Below are 25489 nucleotides of genomic sequence, written 5' to 3'. Positions count from 1 at the left end.
TATACAATTAGGAGGAAAAGAATGGGAATACAATTATATAACAGTATACTGTAATTAAATTTAGACATATATGTTTCTTCTTTACTTTCCATCCAAATGTCTGAGTGACTTCCAGTGCCCTGTATACTGCCACATATCTGTGCAGATCTCATATAATGTATTAGAATATCAGGACACCACTTCCTTTTAATCTGCCAGATGTATGAACAGATGGGAAGTATGTTACAGGACCAGAGGGAGATGTCAAAATTCAAACCACAGGGAAAGGAACAACATGCAGACTTTTCTCTTCTTTTTCTTTTACCATTATATAAAAATATACTGTAGATATTGAAAGATCACACTGATTACTAGATTAACGTTTGTTTTTTAAGCAAAGTGTCTTGGAATGTGTAACGAAAATAGCATGTTCCTTTCAGCTTTTATTTGCTTTGTGAGAATAAATGTTTGAATACAATTTTTTTCTAGAAAAAAATCTGATTCTTTTTTAGAAAGTATCTGAAATCCGATTCATATTTGAGAGCAATGAATTAAAGGAACCAGTGAGGTATTGAGGTGGTTCTGTTATTAATGTATGCTGTTCTCTCTCTGCTCAGTTTTTTATTTTTTTAGTAATTGTTATTATATATTAATTGTTTTAATTGTATTGTATGCCATCCAAAGTCATTTTTTCTTGAGATGGGCAGCAATATAAATTTCATAAACAAATAAATAAATAACTCTTTATATTTTTGGAGAATTTTTTAAATTGATTCGAAACAATTTAAGATACCTCATTTTTTTTACTTCTTTCAGTAACTTAAACTGAGATTAAGTGGCCTTCCTGATGCTATTCAAATAGTGAGTGAGTTAAGATTTGAGTCAACAACCTCCATACATATTAATACTATAAACCATAAGAATGCGGACATTATATTTTTTATTAACATTTGTAAATAGCAACATGATTTCATTTATGAGTAAATTAATATTTAGCTAAGAAAAAAACTAATATACTGTATATACTAATCACTTTCTCTTTCACAATTTTTTTTAATTTAAAAATATAATTATACCCTCACACATACTTAGATATTATTTTTATTTAATTGTTTGGAAGTTAATCTAAAGTTAGTGTTCAGAATAGTACATATTTGTTATTATGATCACTAAGCACAGTTACATAATTTATAGTAGGATTTACAGAGCTCAGATGAAAATACATAAAATTACTAATTTAGGGAAAAATTAAATGTAGCAATAAAATACAAGGAATAGTGCTGAAAGATTAAATATCCGAAACTAAATAACTAAATTATAAAACTATTTTGCAATATACATAAAAGAAAAATGCTCAGTTGTAGAAGAGTAATTATAATAAACCTATTATAAAATAACATAAAACTTCAAATAGAATTTCAAATTACATGATTTGTTTCTCATCAGTATTGTCATGTTTCACTATCTGTTTCCTAGTGATACAAGCTCTTGAAACATAATCTGGCAACAGTTCATAGTGATATCATCATTATAGTGTGCTAAAAGCAGGGTTCAATATAATTTCATCATAAAATTTCATCATAAAATCATTACAACAGCATGGGGTCAAGAGAGCCATGAGTGTCAGGAACAAGACTGTCTGAAAAATGAACATATTGGTAACTTTGTTCCAGCACAGTTGAACACAGTATGTTAAAATATTCTGGGCCCTCTAGGGTAAAAGCCCTATCATATTTTTTTTAGTAGCTAGATTCTATAGATATTTAGCCAGGATCAGAGGTTTACTTAGGTTCCATTACTGAAAAAGAGAAAATCCCTAGTATTATCTCTATGTTAATGAAAATCTATTATTTTCTATCTATGTCTATGGAGATTCTCAGTCATCCAGGTCATAGTTATCCCAAAGGAGCTTTTTCACGAGGCAACTGGACTCTTTTTTCTTTGAAGACATTTTGCTTCTTATCCAGGAAGCTTCTTCAGCTCTGACTGAATGGTGGAAAATGGAAAGATTTATACTCCTTGCAGAGAGCTGGTCATTTTCATTCTTTTAGAAAGTCATTGAGACCACCTGGAGGTTTATCTGTTTCATCAGGATCACCTGAGTAGTGCAAATGGGTGTGGAGCCTTCTTGGACTGCCGAAAGGACTATGTTGTAGACTGGAGATAGATGATGATTTTCAAAATTGAACAGCCCTCTCTCAACAGAGGGGAAGGGATATGACATCATCTATCTCCAGTCCACTGGTCTTTGGAGTTTTTACTTCTCTTTATTATTAACATTTTAATCTTTATGGCTGGTTGCTTTGGATTATCAACAATTTTATGGCCAGTTCGGAAGAAGGGTTCCAATCAGAAATAAATGTAGACATTATCTTTTCTCTGATCCAAGAAGTCAATTTAATTATCTCAGCAAGTTCTATCATCTCCATTGTGGACAGTGTCTAATTTTTCCATGTTTGTTTGTTTGTCCATCAATCTCCAAAGAAAATCATCCGGTCTCAATTGTATATTAATATTTAAAATCCTCTGAATCAGTTTGTGTAAATCCAGAATTTTCTAGCTTTTTTTCAAGTTCATCAAATGTGATAAAATATTCTTTCTTGTGGTTCACATTTGCAGTATAAAATTGAAGATACTTTATACATTCTAGACAATTTTTCTGGTGACATATACCAACAGCACATCATTTTATAAAAATTATGCTTAAGATTATAACATAGTGTAAATTTAAATTCAACCACATATTTAACCATTGTTCAATCTGCGTAATATCTCTACTTTAGAAATCTTAGTAGTAATGTTCTTTGAAATCAAACTTATGTCTGTATTTGAAAAGGATCCATGACTTCCAGAAAAATAGATGTGCTTTCTTCAATTTCCATTTTTCTGTCTCCATATATCAACCAGCCCTAAATTGTCCATCAAATCTGCAAAAACTTTTGATAATTTGTCTTGATTTTAATATCAGAAACTCTGTCCCACTGTGAGGACATCACTCTATTCCAATTCCTATAAGACACTAATTTTCATAAGAGAAACATATTAATCTCTCCAAAATCCCTTTATAGAACATTACTTTATCCTCATTTAGGGCATAAATTCCCAGTAATCTTACTCCAATGAAAATTAATTTCCTCCTCAATAGGTATACTATGTCCATCAGTCAGTACAAATTATTTACCCAAATGTTTATAAATCAAATATTTTATATTATTTTTCCTTTTTTTTTCAAATAATTATCTTTTCTCTTTTGAGGAACATTAGCTGCATTTATAATCTACATTAAGCATTTGTATTCCATAATCAAGTCAAAAATTTTTAGAAAAACCTATACTTATAATGCCTATATCAATATCATCCCTTTTAGTTTTCTGTTGCAGTTGTTGGAATTTTTGTGTAGTAATTTTTGTATAGTCTCATCTGACACCTCTATTTGAATCTCCTCTAATTCCTCTTTAAAGTCAATGCAAACCTCTGCTCTTTAAAAGTAAAAATCACACCTTCAATTTGCCCCATTGAAATTGAATCTTCTGCTTTAATCTCTCAGTCAAAAAAGAATACTTTTTTCTCTTGTGCAAGAACAATTCAATCTTCAGTCTTGATAATACTGCAGTCAGCTGCAAAATTTGATCTCTTCTTTTTCTTTCTCAAAAGGGTACCAAAACATCTCTTGGAACCTCACCTCACAAATCTTGTATTTATTCTATAGAGTTTATCAATTTTTTTCTGTAGCCTTGTCATCCCAGTCCAAAAAATTTGCAAAAACGTTACTAAACTTTTTTCAAATATCTTTATCAGAATCTTCTGGAACTGCTCTAAACCTCAAACAAAATAACTTCTCTCTCAATTCCAATAGAGCCAAATTATTTACTTCTCTTCCCAACTCTCTGTCTTACTCTCCAGAATTTCCACCAATTTGTTTTAAATCTCCAGAAAGTCTTTTCACAGACCTTTTCACCTTCTTAAGTTCCTTTTTCATCTCCTCTTTCATCCTTCATCCATTCTCTTTCAAAAGCTGTCAGTTTAGTATCAAGTGATTCAGCTAACTTACTGTTCAGTTGCTCAAATATTTTCTGAATGAAATATGGTGTAATTCCTCTCTCTGCGGGTTGCTCTATATATCCCTACCCCCCACTAATTTTACAGCTTTTCTGGTGGTTGCCACTATAATATTACCTCAAAATGAATGTTTCTCAAACAAGCTTCCTTTTTTTCCTATTCTGTCTTTCTGTATCCTTAATTCTTTTGTATCAAATAGCACTCTGTAGGTACAGTCAGGCTCACAGTCACTATCTCTATATTTACGCCCAGCATCACACTTTGGATGATAGTACCTTTATGTTTTTGTTTTGTATCATTCATCAGTTCTCTGCACTCCTTAACGGTAAACAAAAAGAAATTTCTACAAAGTCCAGTTTATTTCTCTATTTTAATTCCAATCTGTTCAAAAGAACTTTCACCAAAAACTAATTCTTAAAAATAACCAGGGCTTTTTTTGTCATAGAACGCCCAGAATGGAGTTCCGGCACCTTTTTTGGATGGAAACTTGTAGGGTAGGCAAGGCAGGTTGTATGACATGTGTGAGTTCTGACACCTTTTTTTAAAAAAGCACTGAAAATAACTATTCCCTGTATCCATTTTAAACTTTTTTATACCTTCTTCTAATTAAGGTGGGTTTTTTTGCCATAATTTTTTAAATCTTTAAAACCTTTTTTCCCTTTGTAATCCTGAAAGAATGTTGATTCACCAAGTGGAATTTTCTTATCCTACTACTGTCTCTTTACTTGTAAATTAGTTAGTTAAAATTGTTTAAGAAATGTGCTCAGGTGAACCTTACATCCATATGTATTATGGCTGTAAGCTTGATTGAAATCCTTCAACTCTCACAAGCTAAGCACAAAAACCTCAGTTCCTGCAGTCTGTTCATGAGGAGCAGATGTTTGGATTACCTGTGGACAATCTCATGATCTCTTATTTTTCTACAGAGACTGCATTGCCAAAATTCTCTGTCTGGCCACCTACCTCTGCCATTATGTCATCCCTGCTCCTTTAGGAATGACTAGTTCTGCATGAATTCTCACTGGAATTATATTTGTAATTGATACATAGTTTCCTACTTCTACTATATATTTGTTCTTACTCAGAAAATCTTCCAGAAAATCTATCAGCCAACTGCAAATATATATTTGATTGATAGTTCTATAAACCATATATCTGGAAGTACTATCAAATGTTTCTTTTCACTGTAGTAGGGAATATTGCTGCACAACTTCTAACTATGAAAAGGTAAAAGTCTAACATAAAATACAAAATCAATCAACAAAAAGCAAGTGGTACCTGGAAATTAATCTTACATAAGATTCTATGATTTATGTCTACTTTCATAAATGTGTATGCGTATGTAAAAAAAGATTTATAGTCTTTAAGATGCTACAATACTTTTATGACAAGAAAATGTTCTATTGATATATGTTTTTATGCTAAATTGTTTTTCCTCTTTGTAAATAACATAGGAATTAGACTGAAAACACGCACTGAGCATTAGGTTTTGTTTTGTTAAAACTTGAGAAGCCATGCAAGCAATGTCACTAAGTCTCACAAAGCCAGTTCAGGAAAAAAAAAATAATACTATAGTCTGTAGGATTACAGAACTCTTTTTGATAAGCTTTTCATCTCATTCACCATCTCATCATTATTTCTCTAGAGTCTCAAATAATCCATCTATCTTCTTATGTGTATGGATTTCAAAGAGGTTTTATAGATGCAAATGTAGGAAAATCAAAGACAGGAGATAGGAGGTATAATTTCAGGCCCTGAATCCAGTGATATTTGCTGTTTTAGAATGTTATGTTTAAAGCACAGTTCTAAAATATAAAGTGGGATAATCATTCAAAGATTGCTCAGTCTTACTTCTTTTAATAGCCATATTTTTGGATATTTAAATAATCTTGTTTTAAAGTTGCTGAAAGGAAGGTAAAAGAAATTGCAGTGGATAAAACTGAAGTTGCTTTGAAGTGTTCAAACTCAGAAATGAATTATTTTCCAAAACCTTTTCTTCTTTCTATGGAACTGACAGTTACCTAATTTTCCAAGAATGAAACTTGGTACCTAGCTATGAAAACATTTGTTCATAAATGTATGATAGTTTATGTCATTAATGTTTATTTATGAATGCAATAGCAGTAGGCTATTCATTGTATAATGCAGACAAAGTATTCTCTAGTATTATTTTAAGGATGTAAATATTTGAAAATTTCCTAGTATTCTTTTGTCCATCGATTGCAGTTATATGTGTTGATGATTATGATGAAAATTCCAATTACTTCTTGAAAATATGAATCTACCTGCCTGCAAATATGCTATTAAATTAAATGTAATAGACCTTAGAAAATATTTGGCAATTCAGTATGTCAAATGGAATTCTGCATGTAACATATTTTTATGTTAAAACCCCATACTTTTTTTTAGCATACTAAGTTAGGACAAAACATGAGGAAAGAAAAAGGTATAGGAAAATAATTAAGGGAGGGGGAACTGCCCAGGGTTGTTTCCCTAATTATTTATGCCTCTTACATATTCTGTTATCTACCTATCTACCATGTTTGCATATCAAGTTACATGCGAATGATGAGGCACCTCAGCTCAAATTATACAATATGTTTGGACGAATCCCTAAGTGAATTGTGCAATATGTTTCAGTAAACTTGTAGACCAATAAAATATTTACATTGCACATCTTTCTTCAAATTTGAGCATATAGTTACCATTTATATGCAGTTGCTTACAAATTCAAATAACAAAATGGAGAATATGGCAATTACAGAAGCTTGGACACCCTGTCAGTAATTAGTCAGTAATTGAGAAACTCTCATTTGGTACAAATGTAACAGCTTCCAAACATTTTTGTAACTGGGTAAAAGTCTTTCTATTTTGGGGGGTTTTTTTCCCCACCTTTCTTGTAGAATTCTTTTAGCTGAAACTATTCTTCCATCTTCCACATGCCACAAATTTTTTATCTCCCCATTTTTTATCTCTAATTTTTTAGAACTATCCACATCTAGAAATAGTGAATGAAATCCCAAACTTTTATCTTTCTTACTTGTAATTTTTGGTTGATTTTGAAGTGTTTCAGACTGATAATTCATGCTGGATTATATATAAAAAAAATTTTTACTGACATTAGCGGGACATTAGTTTTTAAGGTATTTGATATTTAGTAGAATCTATATTTCTTTCCACTTTCTACTTTCTAGATAGCCCAGAACAACTAAAACCACCCTACACTAGTGATTAGCAACATGTTATTTCCTTTTTTTCTCCACATATACAAAGTGTGATTGAGGAAACAAAAAATGAACTATTGGGCCACAGCACATAATATATATAATATGTATGTATGTATGTATGTATGTATGCATGCATGCATGTACACACTGGTTATGTAAGAATTGATTATCTTCATGAATGAAGGCAAATGATTATCTTCATTTTGAAATGCTCAGTCAACTGCTTAGAGGAACCCATGTTTGTTGAAAATCAATAGAACAATCACCACAATTTTCAAGAATGAGAGAGTATTTGTTCACCTATAAAAGCTTTCATTATCAGACTTCCGGTTCCGGTTTACAGCGTCACTAGTTGCATGGGGAGACTTCTCTCCTCGTTGGCTAGGGTTCCCTCCATTGGTGAACCCTTATACAGGTCCAAAGTCACCATAGAGGATGCGACTTACGTCGAGGAGGCTGCTGTCTGGCTGCGGAGGAGCAGCGGCTCCTCCAGTTGTCCGGACGAATTTCCGAGGGCTGACGGAGAAGAAGATCAGCCAGTAAAATGGCCGATCGTCCTGCCACTTCAGACCATAAGTCAGACAACATCTAAGCTTTGAGTGCCCCTGTGTTGAATCCGGGTGAGAATTTTTTCTTATTTTTCTCTCTTTTCCGCCTTTTTTCGTTTGTGTACCTGTAAGAGCTTTTGAAATTATTTCCCTGGCTTGGAAAGGCAGCTTCTGCTTTCTTTGGGAAGAAAGGCATTTTAAAAATACTGAAAGACTATATTTTACTTTTATTTGGACACTAAAAAGGGAAAAAGAAGGAAAAGGTTTTCTCTCTCCTTTCTTTTTAAGAACTTTACTATTTCTATTTTTTTATATATATATTATACTCTAAAAGACAGAAAAAAAGAATTGATTTTTGGAAATCACTGGAAAAAAGGAATTGATTTTCTTAACTCACTGAGGGCATCTAGTGGTGAAAATTTAATATTGCAACTTTGTTTATTCTATTGAATTTCAAAACACTAAAGATAAGCTGTACACCTGTGAAGCTGTGGGGGTAGATGTTTTTACATTAAACAAAGCCTCTACAAAAAAGAAAAAGAGATTTCCTTTTAAGCATTAATATTAAAATGGAGAAACCTCAGATACAACTGAACTGTGCACTTATATTGGAAAAGATTTATGAGGCCACTGCAGAAATTTGTGCTACATTTAAAAACTGTACTTTGGAATTAAGATCCAGAGATTCTACTACATTTGCTCAAACCGATGTCCAGGTTACAACTGATCATGGCATAAATCAAAATGTACCAGAAGAGGAATTTACAGAGATAGAAGTGGAATTTATTCCATCTGACAATCCTTTCTTCAGCAACTTAGAGAACCAGAAGAAGCAAAGACTAAGACCTCAAAATACAAAGCAACTACATTGCAAGGAGAACAGAAAAAGATGTTTACTGCAGAGGAAGAGATTTATATTTTCTCAAAGATTACTACAAGCAACAAGAATCGATCTATTGGTTGAAAGGGAAAAAAGATGTTTACTGCAGAGGAAGGGATGTACATTTTCCCAAAGATTACTACAAGCATCAAGAATGGTTGAAAGGGAAGCGCTTTTATGGAAGCCCGGGTGGCATAGAAAGAAACCCAGAATTAGACTGAAAAAGAAATTTAAAAATGTTTAATGGAGTAAAAGGCAATGTTGATTTTATAGATTGTTTTAAGGATAATGATCTAGAGCCAGAACTAAGAAAAATGCAATTATATACATGCGTGTTTAAATTAGTAAGTGCTTAAATTGATTAGATGATTTTTGTGTATAATAATATGATAAGGTATGATCATTAATTGAATGGAATTTGAAGTTTGTGTAATGAATTGAAAGGAATTAAGGTTTAACATTATTGTTATTTTTTCTTTTCTCTTAATTAAGTCAGTTATAACTATATACATATGTGTTTAAATTAGTTAGATGCTTTTTTTTGTTGTATGGAATGGTTTGGATAAAAGAACCTTGGCTCTATGGATTGTATTAAGGACAAAAAATATATAATCATATACATACGTGTGTGTGTGTGTGTGTGTGTGTGTGTGTGTGTTCTGGAGTTGAAAAAAAATGTTCAGTCATGAGAATGTAATTTTGAAGTGTTTAAATTGACTAGGTGATTTTTGCCTATAATAATATGATCTGATAAGGTATGATAATTAATTGGATATCTGAAGTTTGAGTAAGGAATTGAAAGGAACTAAGGTTTAACATTGTTTTTTTTTTAATTAAGTTAGTTATCACTGGAAGAAGAAATGAATGAGATTGGTGATAAGAAGAGGGCTGAGAGAGATTAAAAACTTTAATATACATGGTAGAGATACTTGAAGTGATAATTTGTTGATATAAAACAATATTTGATTATGGTAATTTTAAATTGATAAAGCTTTAAAACAGGTGGAGTAGTAAGAGAAATTTAAGCTAGAAATGGAATATATTAAATCTATTATGTTATTTGTGAGAAATAGAGAGATGATAGTGAATGTATTAAGTTGAGCTGTTTATGTATGTTTTTCACCTTGAATTGTTTGTTTACCCAAACACCACGGTGTGTCTAAAGTACTCTTTGTTAAAATTTAAAAAAACCCAATAAAATATATTTTTTTAAAAAGCTTTCATCACATTAATTGTCAAATCCATCAAATTCTGGGGTCTGGCAACAACTTTACAGAAATAAAGAAAGGAAAGGAGAAAGGAAATATCACTAAATCAATTGGAAAGGTTTTCAAAATCCACACCTGACATATTAATTGTACGACATAGGACATATTACATAATACTGCATAAATAGTAAGCAGCCATTCAAGTTTGCAGGAAGATGGCATGTTTAAATTCGTAGAGTTTGTACCAACTTTTGTTCATGGAGAAATCTGTTAAGAGATTAAAAATGTAAATTTTATGTATCATTATATGAGATGAATATGTGAGATTAGTATTAGCCACTGAACTGAAGTAGTTTCCGTAAGTTATAGATTGGCCCTGGATGTTTCAAATTTACCCTTTTATATTCCTTATTCACCTCTATTTTAATTTTTCTTGATTAATTTTTAATTTTGAACTGATTGATGTTATGTATAAAACAGACAATGTTCAGAATAATGAATACCTGTAAAATTTCATGGATAAATTCTTCATTGCCTTTTTAACCTATGACTATATATTTCAACATCAGTCTTTCTTATATCTATATTTTGAGCACTAAGTGATGTTCAGAAATGAAACTTTATAATAAGCATTCTTCTAATCAGTTTTGAAAAGTTTCCTATTGATCATAAGTTGCACATACAAATCTAGGGAATATTGAGAAGATTCAATAATAGAGTACATGTTTTACATGCAGATCTCAGATCCAATCCTGATAACCAGAATCAGGTAACAAATGAAGTGAAAGACATCTCTTTGAAAGATCACAGAACTCTGATTGCCAGAATAAATAATACTAAATTAAGTAAACAATTAGTTTAATTTAATGAATGGCATACATTTGTAACCCAAGGATTTGTAGGAGTGAATCATGTAACTTGAACATGATCACTTGCTGCTTTTACCCACACATTTGCTAATCGAATGCGGGGATCATACAATGCATGAGGTATGTCAGGATGGGGAACGCCAGCGGGACTAGTGCTTCCAACCACTCAAGGCCTCTCCCAACCCACTGAGATATCTCATGCTTCCCCCTCCCTCCCTCCCATCCTGTCCAACCGGGTCACTTACTTTATGTAGATCTCGATGATCAAGGGAACTATCTCTTTTCCAGCCTCTCTGCTACGGTTTCGCCTTAAGCAAAGGTTGGCCAAGGCCTGCAGGGATGAAAGATTGTGTCCCTATAGGCTCTGGTCATCTTTGCAAAAAGCTTTTGCTGCCAAGAAGGGAGGCCAGAAGGAAAGCCCCTTGCCTCTGTTCTTGGCCATAAAAACTTTTTGCAAAAATGGCAAAAGGCTTTGCAAACAGGGGGAAGACTTTGGTGTTTCAGGCCTTCCCTCCATTTGCAAAACCTCTATTTGCTTAGAACAGAGGCCTAAAGTATCATGAGATCACATGTGAACTCATGATACTTTAGCGTCCATTGTCTGTGAATGCATCAAAGACCTGAAGCACCAAACCAGGCTAAGAAACTGAAGGCTCGCTAGATCTTCACAAGGTGAGTATCCACGGGCCCAGTGCCTGTGGAGACCCAGTGGGGGGGTGGAGAAATATGCATGGCGAATGTTGCAGTGCTTATGTGGTCATTCATAAGGGTGAATGACTGCCATGGTGCTGCAACATTTGTAACTTCGGGATTGTGTTGTAAGTACTAGGGGAGGGAGTTATGTCATAACTTCAAATTGTCACTAAATGAACTGTCATAACTTGAGGATTACTTGTAGTCCTATTTACAGAAATCATCATGGAGAAAATCTACATGGTCACTAAGAGTTGAAAACAACTTGATGAAACCTAATGAATGAATAGTCCTAAATATTGATGAGCTTCTTGAACTAAGCTTGGCATACATAATTTTATTAAATTGAAAATTCAAAATATTCTGAGATATTCTGCATGTATACTAACCAATTAATAGATTTCTAAATGAGTGCATAAATATTCTGCTTCTTCCTTCTACTTCAAATATCATTTAGAAGAGAATCTGTTTCATATTTCTCTGGATCACATGCAGTTTTGAAAGAGTGGAAATCTAGGATTTGCTACAGATTTTTTCTTCCCTTGTTCCCCTCTCTCCCTTCATTTTTATCCCATTATTCCATCTAATAATGAGGAAATAAAGGGAACAATTTCACCTTTTCATCCTTTATTCAAAAAAGCTTTTTTAAAGTTATGCTAATTATTTATTTTTATTTTTCAAAGCAATATTATTTGCAAGGGGAGAAAGGCAAATAAAGATGTCATTTATCCATTTCTGGCCTGTATCTTTTCATTTAATTTTCTTTCATCTTAATTCAACTGATTTTGTGCAGTTCAGATCTTACCTTCCTCAGGACTACAACAACATTCTGTATTTCAGGAGTAAGAAAGATGGAAAAGCAACAGTCTTGTAACACTGTAAAGATTAACACATTCATTTCAGCATTCATTTTTTTTCTGAACTGCAATCTTTATTAGATGTATGAATTAAGATCCTAAGCTTTAGATGCATATTTCTAATTGGAGAGGAAGTTTCAGTAAGCGCAATTGGAAATAAAATAGTACAAGCTGTGCTGGCTATTAAAAAATGGAAGAGAACCATAACATGTAAAATATTTTGAACAACTTCACTGCTGTTTCAAAACCTGAAATCTGTACTGACAGTAGTGGGAAGCTATTAGCCATAGTTTTGACTGCTTTCATTGGCATGGCAATGAATGATGAATTGAGCTGTGAAGAATGTAAAATAAAATTAGAAGATTATTAGGCTAATAAAGATGGAATGTTAGCAAGAAAAACATGTCCTAAACATTTTGCATAGCATATTTCTGATGCTAGAGCAATATTAAAGAAATTTGTTATGGAAACTGTTTAAAGAAGAGTTGGACAAGAATAAATGGGCTAGGATAATATCAAAAATGCTAATTTATATAATTAAATTGAAAGTTTCTAAATTTGAATAGAACTGCATTTTTATGCAGTGCTCTGATTTCTTTCTTTCTTTCTTTCTTTCTTTCTTTCTTTCTTTCTTTCTTTCTTTCCAAATACATAGATTTTTTTCCATGACAATCTATCCCAAACCTATTCTTTCATCTTTGAATGGTGCAGTCATCCCACTGTAATTGGGTCCATCCACTTTGCTCCTGGTCATTCTCTTCTGCTCTTTCCCTCCACCTTTCCTAGAATTAGAGCCGTCACTAAAGAGTTAGATCGTCACATAAAGTGACTGAAGTAGGATAAGTAGGATAATTTGAGCCTGGTCCTGTGTGTGACTTGATTTGTTGAATTATCCATTTTTTGTTTTCTTGGCTGTCCATTTGTCTCCAACACCAAAGTTCTAAAGCAGCAATACTCTTCCTATCCTGCTTCTTCAAAGTCCAATATGTGCTTTCATAGGGTGTCACAGGAAATACCATGCTTGAATGATTCTGATTTTTGTAGGTAAAAACAAATCATAGTATTTAAATATATTTTCAGGGCCTTAATTGCAGCTCCACCAAGTGCTAATCAATGGCGTATGTCTTGAATACTTATTCCTTTATTGTTGATGGCTGATCCTAAAAAACAGAAGTTATTTACCACTTTGATATCTTTATTGTCAATTCTAAAGCTGGTTATTGTGCTTGATATCAATAATTTGGTTTTCTTTATATTTAATTTTAATTCCATTGTTTTATTATGCTGCTTGTCTCTTATTACTAGAGTTTGCAGATCCTTTGCATTTTGGGCTATATTCTTCCAGTTTTAAACCACACTCATCTTCCAATCCAGCTTCTCTTAATATATATTCAGCATATAGGTTGAATAAATGCGGAGCATACAGCCTTGTCTCACTTCTTTGCCAGCTTGGAGCTCATCTGATTCACCCATGTTCTTTGCATAATGTGGCTTCGTGATCTATATATAGTTTCCTCATGAGGACATCAAGATGTTCTGGAATTCCTACTTTTCTAAGCATATTCTATAACTTGACATAGTCAATTCAAACAAGGTCTTTTATTTGTTCATTTGTTTCATTTTATTCTATGTGGATCTTTAACCTGAACATGTGCCCAGTACTATTATCTAGGTCAGGGGTAGGCAACCTTGGCTCTTTTATGACTTGTGGACTTCAACTCCCAGAATTCCTGAGTCGGCTATGTTCCATGAGTCCACGAGTCATAAAAGAGCCAAGGTTGTCTACCCCTGATCTAGGTTATACAGCAACCTTCTTCCGGCTTTCCCTCCTGGCTTATCACCTCCAATAAACTATTTTGTCACTTAAACCAAATGGTCCAAGAGCTACGAGACCAACTTTTACTGATTATCCAGCAATAGATCTGTGTACTTATATATTTTGCCAGGCATAAATATATTCTGCTAAAATTTGGCTTCATTCTCACCACATTAATAGTGAAGAAATGTTTGATTTTAGATTCTGTACTAGTCCCTGAACTGGAGAATAGCTATCAAGTATTAAGTAAAGGACAATTGAAATGGATAGATAAAGATGAAATTATAGCTTTACCATGACAGCTATAATTATGTGGCATTATGTTTGGCCCATCTGGTTTAAGTGACAAAATAACTCTAGAAACAACAAGTTTCACAACAGCAATGAATAAGCTACAAATGAATGGACTGGTTAGCTACTAACCAGATAAAAGATAAGCTTGCTAACACATTATTATTACTACATCACCCAAAAGGTGATTTGAAAATACCTATTTTATTTTGACAAAAAAAAAAAAAAAAAAAAACCCAAATCCTAGGCTGGCACTGTTTAGCAAGAAATGTCCCCTTTTAAAATGTTTGCATAGTTTCAGAGGCCTCCCTGTCCAATCACTCAAATGACTTTAACAAATAGTGTTAATTGTCTTTGTTGCTTTAAATATTTTGATTTCTTTGTTCACTTCAAATGAGGATATTATATTCTCAAAGAGTTCACAGGAGACTAACAACCTTTAAAAATGCAGAACACAAAATGAAAAGGTAAAAATCACAAATAAATTGTAAAATTAATTGAAAGTAAAAAGCCTCACATAAAAGATATGTTATTGTTTTTTATCTACTCTTCTAAGGCAGAGAATGAGATGAAAAGCAGTTGCTGTGAGACTACCCCCAAATAATATAAATTGAAATAATACAATTCTGGGGTTTTGTAAACTACTTAGGTGATTGTTGCAAATGATGAAAAAAAAGTTCTCTTATATTTTTCACAAGGGGCTTTGAGACAGACTTATTCTATTTTTTCCAACTTTCAGCAAATTAAAGACAATAGAAAAAAGCTAAAACATTTTTATTCAAAGCTGTTCTCTCCATACACGAGAGAAAATAATCAACAAGACAATTTTGTCCTCAAATTTCCATATATTATAATTGGGAATCTTGCCAACCCATCCAACTGTTAAAAAGAGAATTGTTTCCATGAAGCAGAATGCTGGGCAGAGCTACAAGTGCAGTTTTCTTAATTGTTTTAGATAGAAAAATCACTATACTCAGTCTTTATGCATTGATGATTCCTGATAATGATTCTAATAAAAGTCTTTTGGTCAAATGCAGTCAAGTGCAAAAAAAAATTATACTGACAGATCAGTAGAAAGACTGCTGATTAGCAGTTTGAGCTTGATGTATGTCTGAAATACATCAATTAATGAATGGGAGTTTTAGAATATGTGGTTATATTAAAAAAGAAAAAAAGGATATTTTAACTTTTTGATCATGGAGAATACTTAAGGGATCTAATGATACTGTGTGTTCACAGCCCAATAAGTATTCCAGAGACAGTTAAGAAAACATTAATAGACTCCTGCACATCCCTCAGTTGTCTAGGAAACTAGCAGCTAGCCAGTCAACCAGTTCAAACAAGGATTGTTAGAAAGAATTTAAAGAAATGGCTATCCTAATGAGCTGAAAAATAAGTTAGGTTCAAAAATGAAAGAAATTCATTTGTTGAAGTATTTGTAACCTAATCCCTTTCCCTGTTAATAAATCTTGTTAAAGAAAACTTGAATCTTCATTTTGGTAATGCAGTCTGCCTAGAGCCTGGCAGAAAGAAGGGAAATAGTCCCAATGCATTATTAGAAATCTCCAGAGTATTATGGGAGGCAATGTGAAATCATCTCCCTATTGTTGCTAAAATAATTACATAGACATTTCTATGGAATCATAGAGGACTGAATCTGACCTTAAGGGGACATTGTTTTTACTAAGTTTCCAATGGTTTTTTTTTTTTTTTTTTTTTTTTTGATCTTCTGAGATTTGGTAAATGAATTGCAATCTTTTTGAAGAAAAAAACAATCATAACAATGTTCTTTTTAAATTAAACTGCAGGCCAGCTGCACAAGCAAAGAAACAATGTCCTGCTAATGCCTTTATTATGTTATTTGATTAAGATGTTTCCATGTTTCCATGCTGTATGGTGACTGGAGAATTCTGGGAGCTGAAGTCCACATATTTTAAAGTTTCTGAGTTTGAAAAGTACTGCTCTAAGAGTTCCAAAACCGCAAATTGGTTTTCACAGAATAATTACTTGCTTTCACTGCTTTTCCATATCTCTGAGAGAGAATATTAAAACAGTGATTATAAATAAGGGACAATACTACATTTTCCAATTATTGGAGGTAGAGGTATAATGCTCCTGAGAGATGCTATACAAACTAGCACAAATTAATCATTGACATTAATACAATTGAAAAATGATTCGTACAAACTTGGCAAACCTCTTACTTAAACAATTATTTCTCTCTCTAACTCTGTTATGTTGACCTAAAAACACAGGAACTTGCTAAATTACAATGTCTTTGTGTGAGAGAGGTTTGTGAGCTAATCACCATGGGTTTTTGTCAATCTCTAGAACTATAAGATGGTAATGGAAATAGAGATTGCCCCGAAGCAGCTTTCCTTTCTCTCACAGATCCCAATAGGGTCCTTAGTTTACTGAGGTGCTGCAGAAAATGAAATGAACATATAGACACAATGATGGAAATAAAGCGGGAATGCAACTGAAGACAGTTGAGTACTCTGTAGTTGTAGGTAGTTTATGGGTTGGTACCAAATTACCTTCAGGAATGTGTTTATTGGAATTAGCCAAACCAATTTGATCTTATCACTATGTTTTCTATAGATTCTGATAGACTGAATTCTGTGGTTGGGGCTGTTTCATGTTTTCCCCTTGTTATTAGTCTGTCTGCCCAGAAAATATGAAGTTAATGTGAAATATAAAGTACAATACTAATATACAACTAAAGTCAAAACAAAGCCAGTATATGGCTTTCTTGAATGTATACATATCTTTCTCTGACCTTAAGTGACATGGAATAGATGCATCAATTTTCCAGTCTTTTATCTAGATTTTAACCAGATTGAACAAATAAAAAAATGTTTTCATTCCTGTCTTTTCTAGAATTACAACAACAGCTGCATGCATGATGGATCTACGAAGATATCCCTTAGATGAACAAAACTGCACATTAGAGATTGAAAGCTGTAAGTATTTTTGTAAATGCTATTTTTGTTTGTTTACTTGTCTGTGGTAATCTATATCACTCAGGTGACCTATAGGATGCAACCATTAAAAAAATAATAGAAATACAGAATAAATACTGTAATCCAAAAGAAAGTCGGGAGAAAAACAATAGTCAATTAAACAACCAAAACATCCACAAGGGATCTACCACCCATTCTAACCCAGGAACTGGGACAGGAGAGGAGCCATATGAATCTGAGGTGAAAGGCATTCCAGAGGCCAGGCATCATAACAGGTTCCAACCAGATCACATTATTTAACTGATGGCACCCAAAGCATGCCAATCCTGTTAGACTGTATGGGACATGGCCCTACTGCATACTGATCTTATGCCATGAAGGACTTTATGGAAGATAATCAGCATCTTGATTTGCATTACAATTGTTTGCTCAATTCAGCTGGGTTAACACTTTTCTCTTACACATTCTGTTAATTTAGTTGCATCTGTGTTTACATATTTTGGATGGACTAATGTTTCTGCCGTAAGGATTAAGAGCTTTTGTTTGGTTTACCTGATGAACAATTTTCAGTTTTAAAAGCTCATTCATTTTTTTTTAACATTAATGAGAGGAGCATGGGAATTAATATCAATTCATTTTTATGCTACTGATCTTGAATTCATATTTGCTTTATTTTTTTAATAAACACTTTATATTTATTCTTGAATTCAGTGATATTTGTCATCTGGTAATTAATTTGCATAATAGAAATATGTGGTACTTTCTGTGCTTTTTAAATAATTCTTTCCTGATTCACTATACAGATTCATTGTACTTGATTCATTTCTATTGCATGTATAATTAATTCTGTCTTTCTATAATAGGTAATAAAATCTGGTCAATTATTGTGTGCTATAGCATTTTAGCTGATGGACTCAATTTATGCAAAGAAGAGAGTGTGCCAATATAGCCTCAGACTTGAGTGTCTTATTCAACCTTTCCAAAATCAGAATTTGATTTCCATTCCCACTGTAATTTCATCTTGTCCCTTCTGGATGAAGTTTAGTAAAAATGTCATCAGTTTGAGGGACATGACATGGTATAAAATTGCTGAAACCTTTTGATTTAGAAGAGAATAGCAACATAATATCATGATAGCCAAACAATGTTGCAAATTTATATGAGAATATACTCAGAATTAAAATAATACTGTGAAAAAAATCAAAAAATATAATTTATAGCTTGAGACACATAAGAAACTTTGTGTTTTCTAGTTATCTATCCTGTTTGTGTTATCTGAGACAGGTCTGTATTTTAATCATTAGCTATTTTTCATCTTTAAATTATTCTTAAAATAAACATCAGGTTCCTTATAAAATGGTGCTTTCTGAATTCAGAATTCCCAGTATGATACTTAGGAATCCTAGCATATGTGGTTCTAATATATTGGGAGTCTTCTAAGTTCCAGAAGATGGCAGAAAGAAAGCCCTGCCCTCTTTAGGTCTTCTCAATGCCTATAATGCCCTGATATGTCCCTGGAACGGGTAAGTGATGTCATCTTTACTAACCTTAATCCAGAAGGAATGGGGTAAAATGAAAACAAGAGCAGCAATAGAAATAAACTTTTGATTTTCTACAAGCTCAAATCTAAGGCCTCAATGACACCCTCTTTTCCAACACAAATGTTTGCTTAAATTGAGCCTATCAACTAAAGATGCTGCAGCATGCAATAATTCTCAATACTGCATAGCGTTCTTTTGGACAGGCTGTTCCGATCTGAGGCACTGTAATATTTTTTTTTTAAAAAAAATGATGAATTCCAAAACACCCAAAACAGATTGTGTTGCATCATCAGTAGTGTTATTAAATGTACACTGTAACCAGTGGTGGGATTCAACCAGTTCGCACCACTTCGGCAGAATTGTTAGCTAATTTTTTGTTGCCCAGGCCCAGAACGGACTTCCGGAAGTGGCATCCACACAGAGAACTGGTTGTTCACCTATTTGAATCCCACCACTGACTGTAACCCACTTTCTTCATTGTTCTTCCATGTTATAGGTGCATAGGAAATAAGATCATTTTATTTCTATAAAATTAGGAAGCTATTTGTACCATGTCAGAAGTCTACCCCATGTACATCAATATTCTCTTTTTCAACTGACAGTGAATTCACTGAATCTAGAGTAAGGTAAAGTTATCTGCTATCCAGTCATGTCCGACTCTAGGGCATGGTGTTCATCTCTGTCTCTTGGCCAAGGGAACAATATTGCCATGGCCATGTGGCCAGCATGGCTATATACACCAAAGGTGCATGAAACGCTGTTACCTTCCCACTGAATTTATATCTATTAATCTATTTGCATTTGCATGCTTTCGAATTGCTAGCTGGGCAGGAGTTGGAGCAAGGAACAGGAGCTCACCCTATTGCATTGCATTTGGGTCTCAAACCCAAGCTGTCAGCTTTTCAGCTGACAAGCTCAGCATCTTTAACCGCTGAGCCATTGCGGTTACATAACAGTAAATGGTGTACATAGCAGTAAATCTGAATTTCATCCAATATTTTATGCATAATTAATTTGGGAGGGAACATGACTATTAAAAAAGATGAAAGAGTAATAAAATAATCTATGGAATAGTATTAGTTCTAGATTAACTTATTTATTTATATTTCATATTTCTTAAGGACCCATCTCCCTCAGAGAGGGGGGCTCTTGATTGTTTTAAATTCTATAGGTGCATCAAACAAGCAATAATGACCTAGAATTAAGAAGAGTAACATGATCTTTATAAGAAAAAAGCATTTTCAATTTACTTACACTTGCATGAGAAAGCATTAGCACAATCTACAAAGTATATTGCCAGCTGTGTGTTTTTTTATAGAGTATCAGCGGGATGGAATGTCTTAGATTTCATTGAGCTCAGTGCTAAGTATCACTGAGCAAAGGAAATGCAATACCTTCAAAAACAGATAAATTAGGTCATAAAGAAGCTCTGAAAATGCCTTCTGTAATAAAACTCTACTTAAAGAGCAAAGCAAAAATATTAAAATTATTCTTAGTGTTTCAATAAAATAAATATATGAAAATGAAACAGGGAATTCAAGGAACATTATATTTAGAGAATACTACTATTGTTTATGTCTAGCATGACATCTGGATATTCATGTTTGTTCAAAATTTCAGAAAATGGGAAGAGGTGAGGTGTAACATTATAATAGAGTGAGGGTAACATTATAAACCTAGTGAAACAAATAGAGTGAGGGTAACATTATAAACCTAGTGAAACAAAAAAAGTAAAATAGAAATTGTACAATTAAAGAAAAACAGATTTTTACACCATTGGGAACCATTTTTTAAAAAAAACAATACAAGATTATATGAACATGTAGTTATGCTTTGAAGTCCTTAATATTAATGGTTTAGTAGTGCAATTGGATGCATGTCTTCTCAGACTTTCACTTAATGTATATGAGCTTGCAATCCAAAATCACATGGCTTGCATGCAGTTCAGAACCTGGGAATCATTAGCAAAATCAGATCCACTTCTGATGAAACACTTCTTGCAGTTTTGCTTTCCATCTAAGACAGTGGTTCTCAACCTGTAGGTCGGGACCCCATTTGGGGTCAAACAACCAGGGTAGTTGTGAATGTCACTCATGTGAGACCAGAAACGATTACTGCCTTAATATATTTCCAGCTGTGGTACATATATTTCCCCGCATACTACAAATCATATTTCTCCTTTCAGTTCTGAAGCATACCTAAAATAATGTTTCTGCCCTCTTTTACAACAGATGAATTTAGATGCACCCACAAATTGTAAATGTGACTCCATAGGGAGTGAAAACCTTTCCACAACAAATAACAGAACATTTATCTCATCTGGCTTGAGTTTCAATTTATTAACTTTCACCTGGTGTATGAATATTATATGTACATTAAGTATTTTTACTGCCTCACCTAGATCTAATGAAAAGGAGAAGCAGAGCTTTATATTATTACCATACTGATTGTACTTCATCCTTAATCTTTGAATTATCTTACTACGTTTTCAGAAAGTTGTTAAACAGCATCATGATTTTGAATTTGTTGTAAATCATCCAGAGTTGCTTTGAATTGGGTTGCCATATAACTTGAATGAATGAATGAATAAATAAAAGTCAGTAGCAACCTACCAAATACCATTTGGTGAGGAAAACCTTCTGTAGATAGCCACCCAGACAAAATTATTCTTTTTCTCATCTAATTAAGACAGCTTCTGTCAAGGATATTACTGTTGAAGACATTAAAAGCTACAGATAGATCAAGAAAATGTGCAGGATAATTTCCCGCTGGTTTTACATCTCACAAGGAGACCAATATAGTAAAAATGTAGTTTCTTTGCCCAAAGCCAGCCTAATACTCAATTTAGTCTTTATACATTTATAAATTCAATAGTATTTATTACTATTACTGTTATTGATAATAATAATGTTAGTTTTGCATTGCTCTTCCTCCAGAAGGATTCAGATTAGTAGATCTGATAAACCAGTGGTTCTCAACCTGTGGGTCGGGACCCCATTTGGGGTCAAACGACCATTTCACGGGGGCCGCCAAACAAGGCTGTCTGCCATTTTTCCCCCTTTTCTTTGGCCACGCCCCTGGCACCCAGTGATGTATAAGTGGTTGGGGGTCACCACAACATGGGGAATTGTATTATGGGGTCGCGGCATTAGAAAGGTTGAGAACCACTGTGATAAACCATTATCTGATCAAGCAAATAGATTTTTGGCCAAGTCCCAAGTCACTGATTTTAAGGGGCTCTATATATTGGTTGAGATATTAAGTAACCAGAAACTAGATTTGGATTGGGCAGCAAAGTTGTCCTTAATGAATTTATTGTTTTACTTTAGATTCCAGCATGTATCTTCCTTGAAAACTAATGTTAACCAATTCTAACTTTTAGTAAATAGCTTCTTAAAGACCTACTTGGCTGAACACAGTCAATAGTATACAATTAAATCCTTATATTTTCTTCCAGAAATACAGTTCATTTGCAGGAAGCTTTGTAACTAAAAGTTATAAAAAAAAAAAACTCATTAGAGAGATTCTAGCTGGAATTGAAAAAATCCAATACCATTACTTCCAGATTAAATAATTAAACAACAAGATTTTGATATGTTGGGTTACTTTGTGTATCTCCACACTCTTACTTTTCACATTCTTCATCTGTAAATTAGAACTGAATACTGGTGTATTAGGGAAAAGTATGAATGAAAACATTGTTTTAGGAAAAAGCAGTCCACTAGGGTCCTGCAAATAATTGTTTCTTTGAAACTGTCATTTGTCTTGGCAAGGAATTTTCCATTGGTACTGGGAACTTCTTGTATGAAAATATTGTTCTGTCTGTGTTTATAACTGATTCTTTTTGCCCATTTATTTATGTTGTTTGCTAGGTTTACACATATTGTACCAAGCATTTAAAATTAGTTTAAATGTATTTGCTTTCCTGAGGATTTAGGTAGGAAAAATACCAGATTACAAAGTACATTTTCAGGACCAAAGCACTGATTACTACTACTTAGAATGTATACTGTATTTTCAAAGCTCTACAGAGGATATACATACATACATATACACATATATGTATACATACATACACCCACATAAATGAGATGAGAAAATATTGGAACCTTTTATCATAATTTTTACTATGGTAGATTAAAAGCCATACTTTGTGAATATAAAAGCTGGAGTGTAAAAACTGTTTTAAGTGCTTGTTGTTTAAAAAATAGAAGCCTTCAGGACAAGCTCATCTTATGATGATTACACAGAGGCATCCATGTAATTTTCTTGAAACCAGTACAGAAGTAGGTTGTCTTTGCCTTCATCCTGCCTGGTGGTTAATAAATAATAATAGCTATGATATGAAGTGTATACAGTGGGTGGTAAGAACAACATGATACAAAGAGATCAGAATGATCTTGGAGACTTCCGAACCGGAGACTGAATAATGCTTTCTTAATATAAGCTATAATTATTCAATTGGTGAATCCATCAGTTACTGCCTCACAGCATTTTTACAGCATTTCCACTTGTTTCTAACTAAAAACCTAAATTTAGAAGGCATCTCTTATTTAGTAGAATATGCTGAGGTTTGCTAGAAGTAGCTTTGGAAAGGATGTCAACTGTCATTCCTTAGAATGTTAAGTTTTAACAAAATGTCAGAAAAAAGTGCTTGGAGGGGGTGGGCAAAGGAATGAATCAGTTTAAACCATTGAAATCCTCTGTGAGGATGGTGATGTTAGGTTTATTCAAATTCAGCATGTACTCTGATGGCACATGGAAGCTTAAAATATAAGCTGATTCTATTATATCTTCATGGAGAAGTTTATGTAGCGTATTTCCCCCAAACTACTTGTTAATTTATTAGGATAATAGATGTTCCTATTTTTTAGTATAAACTGAAAATGTGTATATCTAGGTATCTTTTCTGTTTCTCCCTTTCTCTGCATAGGCACAAAAATGGAAACAAAAACATCTTTGGTATTCTGGGTCAAGGACTGGCAATCCTCTGAATAGAATTCAGCGTGGTTCTTAAGCCAGTTTGGGATTGTTGTTTCGGGCCCTGGTCAGAAATTGAAGAGAGCTAAGAAGACAGTGTCAAAACAGGACACTGGGTAGCTCCAATAAAGTAAACCTACTAACATTCAAATGAAGAATATGCTCAGAGATGCTGTCTAAAGTATAAAGTAGCTATTCTATTACCATACGAGTAAGGGCATCAGAAGGAGCATTTCCAGGCAAAAGGGTACCTCTGTTTTTCTTGCCAATGCTCTGCATGGAAGATTGCTGCAAGTTTCTCCAGTAGTGAATTCCTTTCCTATTCTGAGTTACTCGGAATTTTCAGTGCCTGGCAAAATGCCCTGCCCTGCTTCTCAAACGCTGAAATTACAATTCCCATGAGGGGACCTGCAGCCTCTTTTATAAGAAGTCATCTTTGAAGAAGTGATGGAGGGTCTTCTGCATGCAGACACTTCAGAACTAGGTGAAAATTGTTCTGATCTGCTGTCTTCAGCTTCTGACGTGTAATGTGTTCAGTGTTCATTTAATTTACAGCCAGTTCATCTCCAAATTGAGTTGTTACTCAGCTATCCAGAATGAATGAATGAATTCTATGGCAAAAGTTTGTTTTGTTAAAAAATGGATACATTTTTTATACATTATTTTTATAGTCAGTATGAAAGCAATTACTGTGGACAGCTCCTACTTAGAAACAGAGGAGATCTCTCTTTAGAGTGAAACTTATTTCTGTCCTCCTCAATCCCCAAGACTTTGCATATGTTGCTTTCCACATTAATTGCTTTCATACTGACTATATATGCAAAGTATGCTTTTTTTAACAAAACAAACGCTGGGCCTAGAATTCAGTCAGTCATTCTGGAAAGCTGAGTAACAACTCAATTTGGAGATAAATTTACTATAAATTAAATGAACACTGAACAAATTACAGAAACTGAAGATAGCATATTGGAACAATGAACTATATGAAACATGGTAGCTAGCTTTTTTGTACATGGGCCAAATGGTGACCAGCTATTCACATGTATGCATATTGTATAAAAGTCAAATTGCACAAAAGATCTAAGAATAAAGCAGTGGTGTAGGTTGGAACTGCCCATATATAATAAATAAATTGCCACTGACCCTTAAAAAGGAATTGTAGAATTTATCAGAATTTGGTAAAATGAACTGGAGATGTACTATTCATCCATAACAAGAGGGCATTAAACAGTAGATACAATAAATGAAACTTAACTTCTGTAGTTGTTTTTGAAGTGTCTGGAGTACCCATGGAGTTAACAAGGTCAATATGGCTCTTTTTGTAAACCTAGAGGGCTTTAGGAGACAAAACAGATGTCCTAAGATTAGCACAGACTGACAGCTACCGTCTGACTTCTGAAAACCGCCAGGTTCATAAACCAGTTTTCAGCTACCTCTTCCAAAAATAGATGTGCAAGGGCAGCCCAAAGAAAGCACAAAAAACTGAGTGTGGCAGGCTGCAAACTATTGCACAGTCCTGATGTAAACGAACATATAGAAAAGAAAAGACTAGCACTGGAGATATAAAAAATTAAGTAT

The 25489-nt window shown here is 33.5% G+C and overlaps 1 protein-coding gene across 8 annotated transcripts in view; it reads left to right on the top strand.

Moving 5' to 3' along the window:
- Positions 1-25489, top strand: part of GABRB2 (gamma-aminobutyric acid type A receptor subunit beta2) — a 126497-nt gene that overhangs the window by 50276 nt on the left and 50732 nt on the right. For all 8 annotated transcript variants that reach the window (XM_039343615.1, XM_039343591.1, XM_039343643.1 and 5 more), the window contains one exon: positions 17308-17390. In XM_039343615.1, the coding sequence (XP_039199549.1) occupies positions 17308-17390 (83 nt within the window). The remainder of the gene's footprint in view (positions 1-17307; positions 17391-25489) is intronic.

The sequence above is a fragment of the Crotalus tigris genome, unplaced genomic scaffold (genome assembly GCF_016545835.1).
Source record: "Crotalus tigris isolate CLP2741 ecotype Arizona unplaced genomic scaffold, ASM1654583v1 scf7180000017551.9496454, whole genome shotgun sequence".
Lineage (NCBI taxonomy): Eukaryota > Metazoa > Chordata > Lepidosauria > Squamata > Viperidae > Crotalus > Crotalus tigris.
This window is presented reverse-complemented; position numbering and strand designations above follow the sequence as displayed.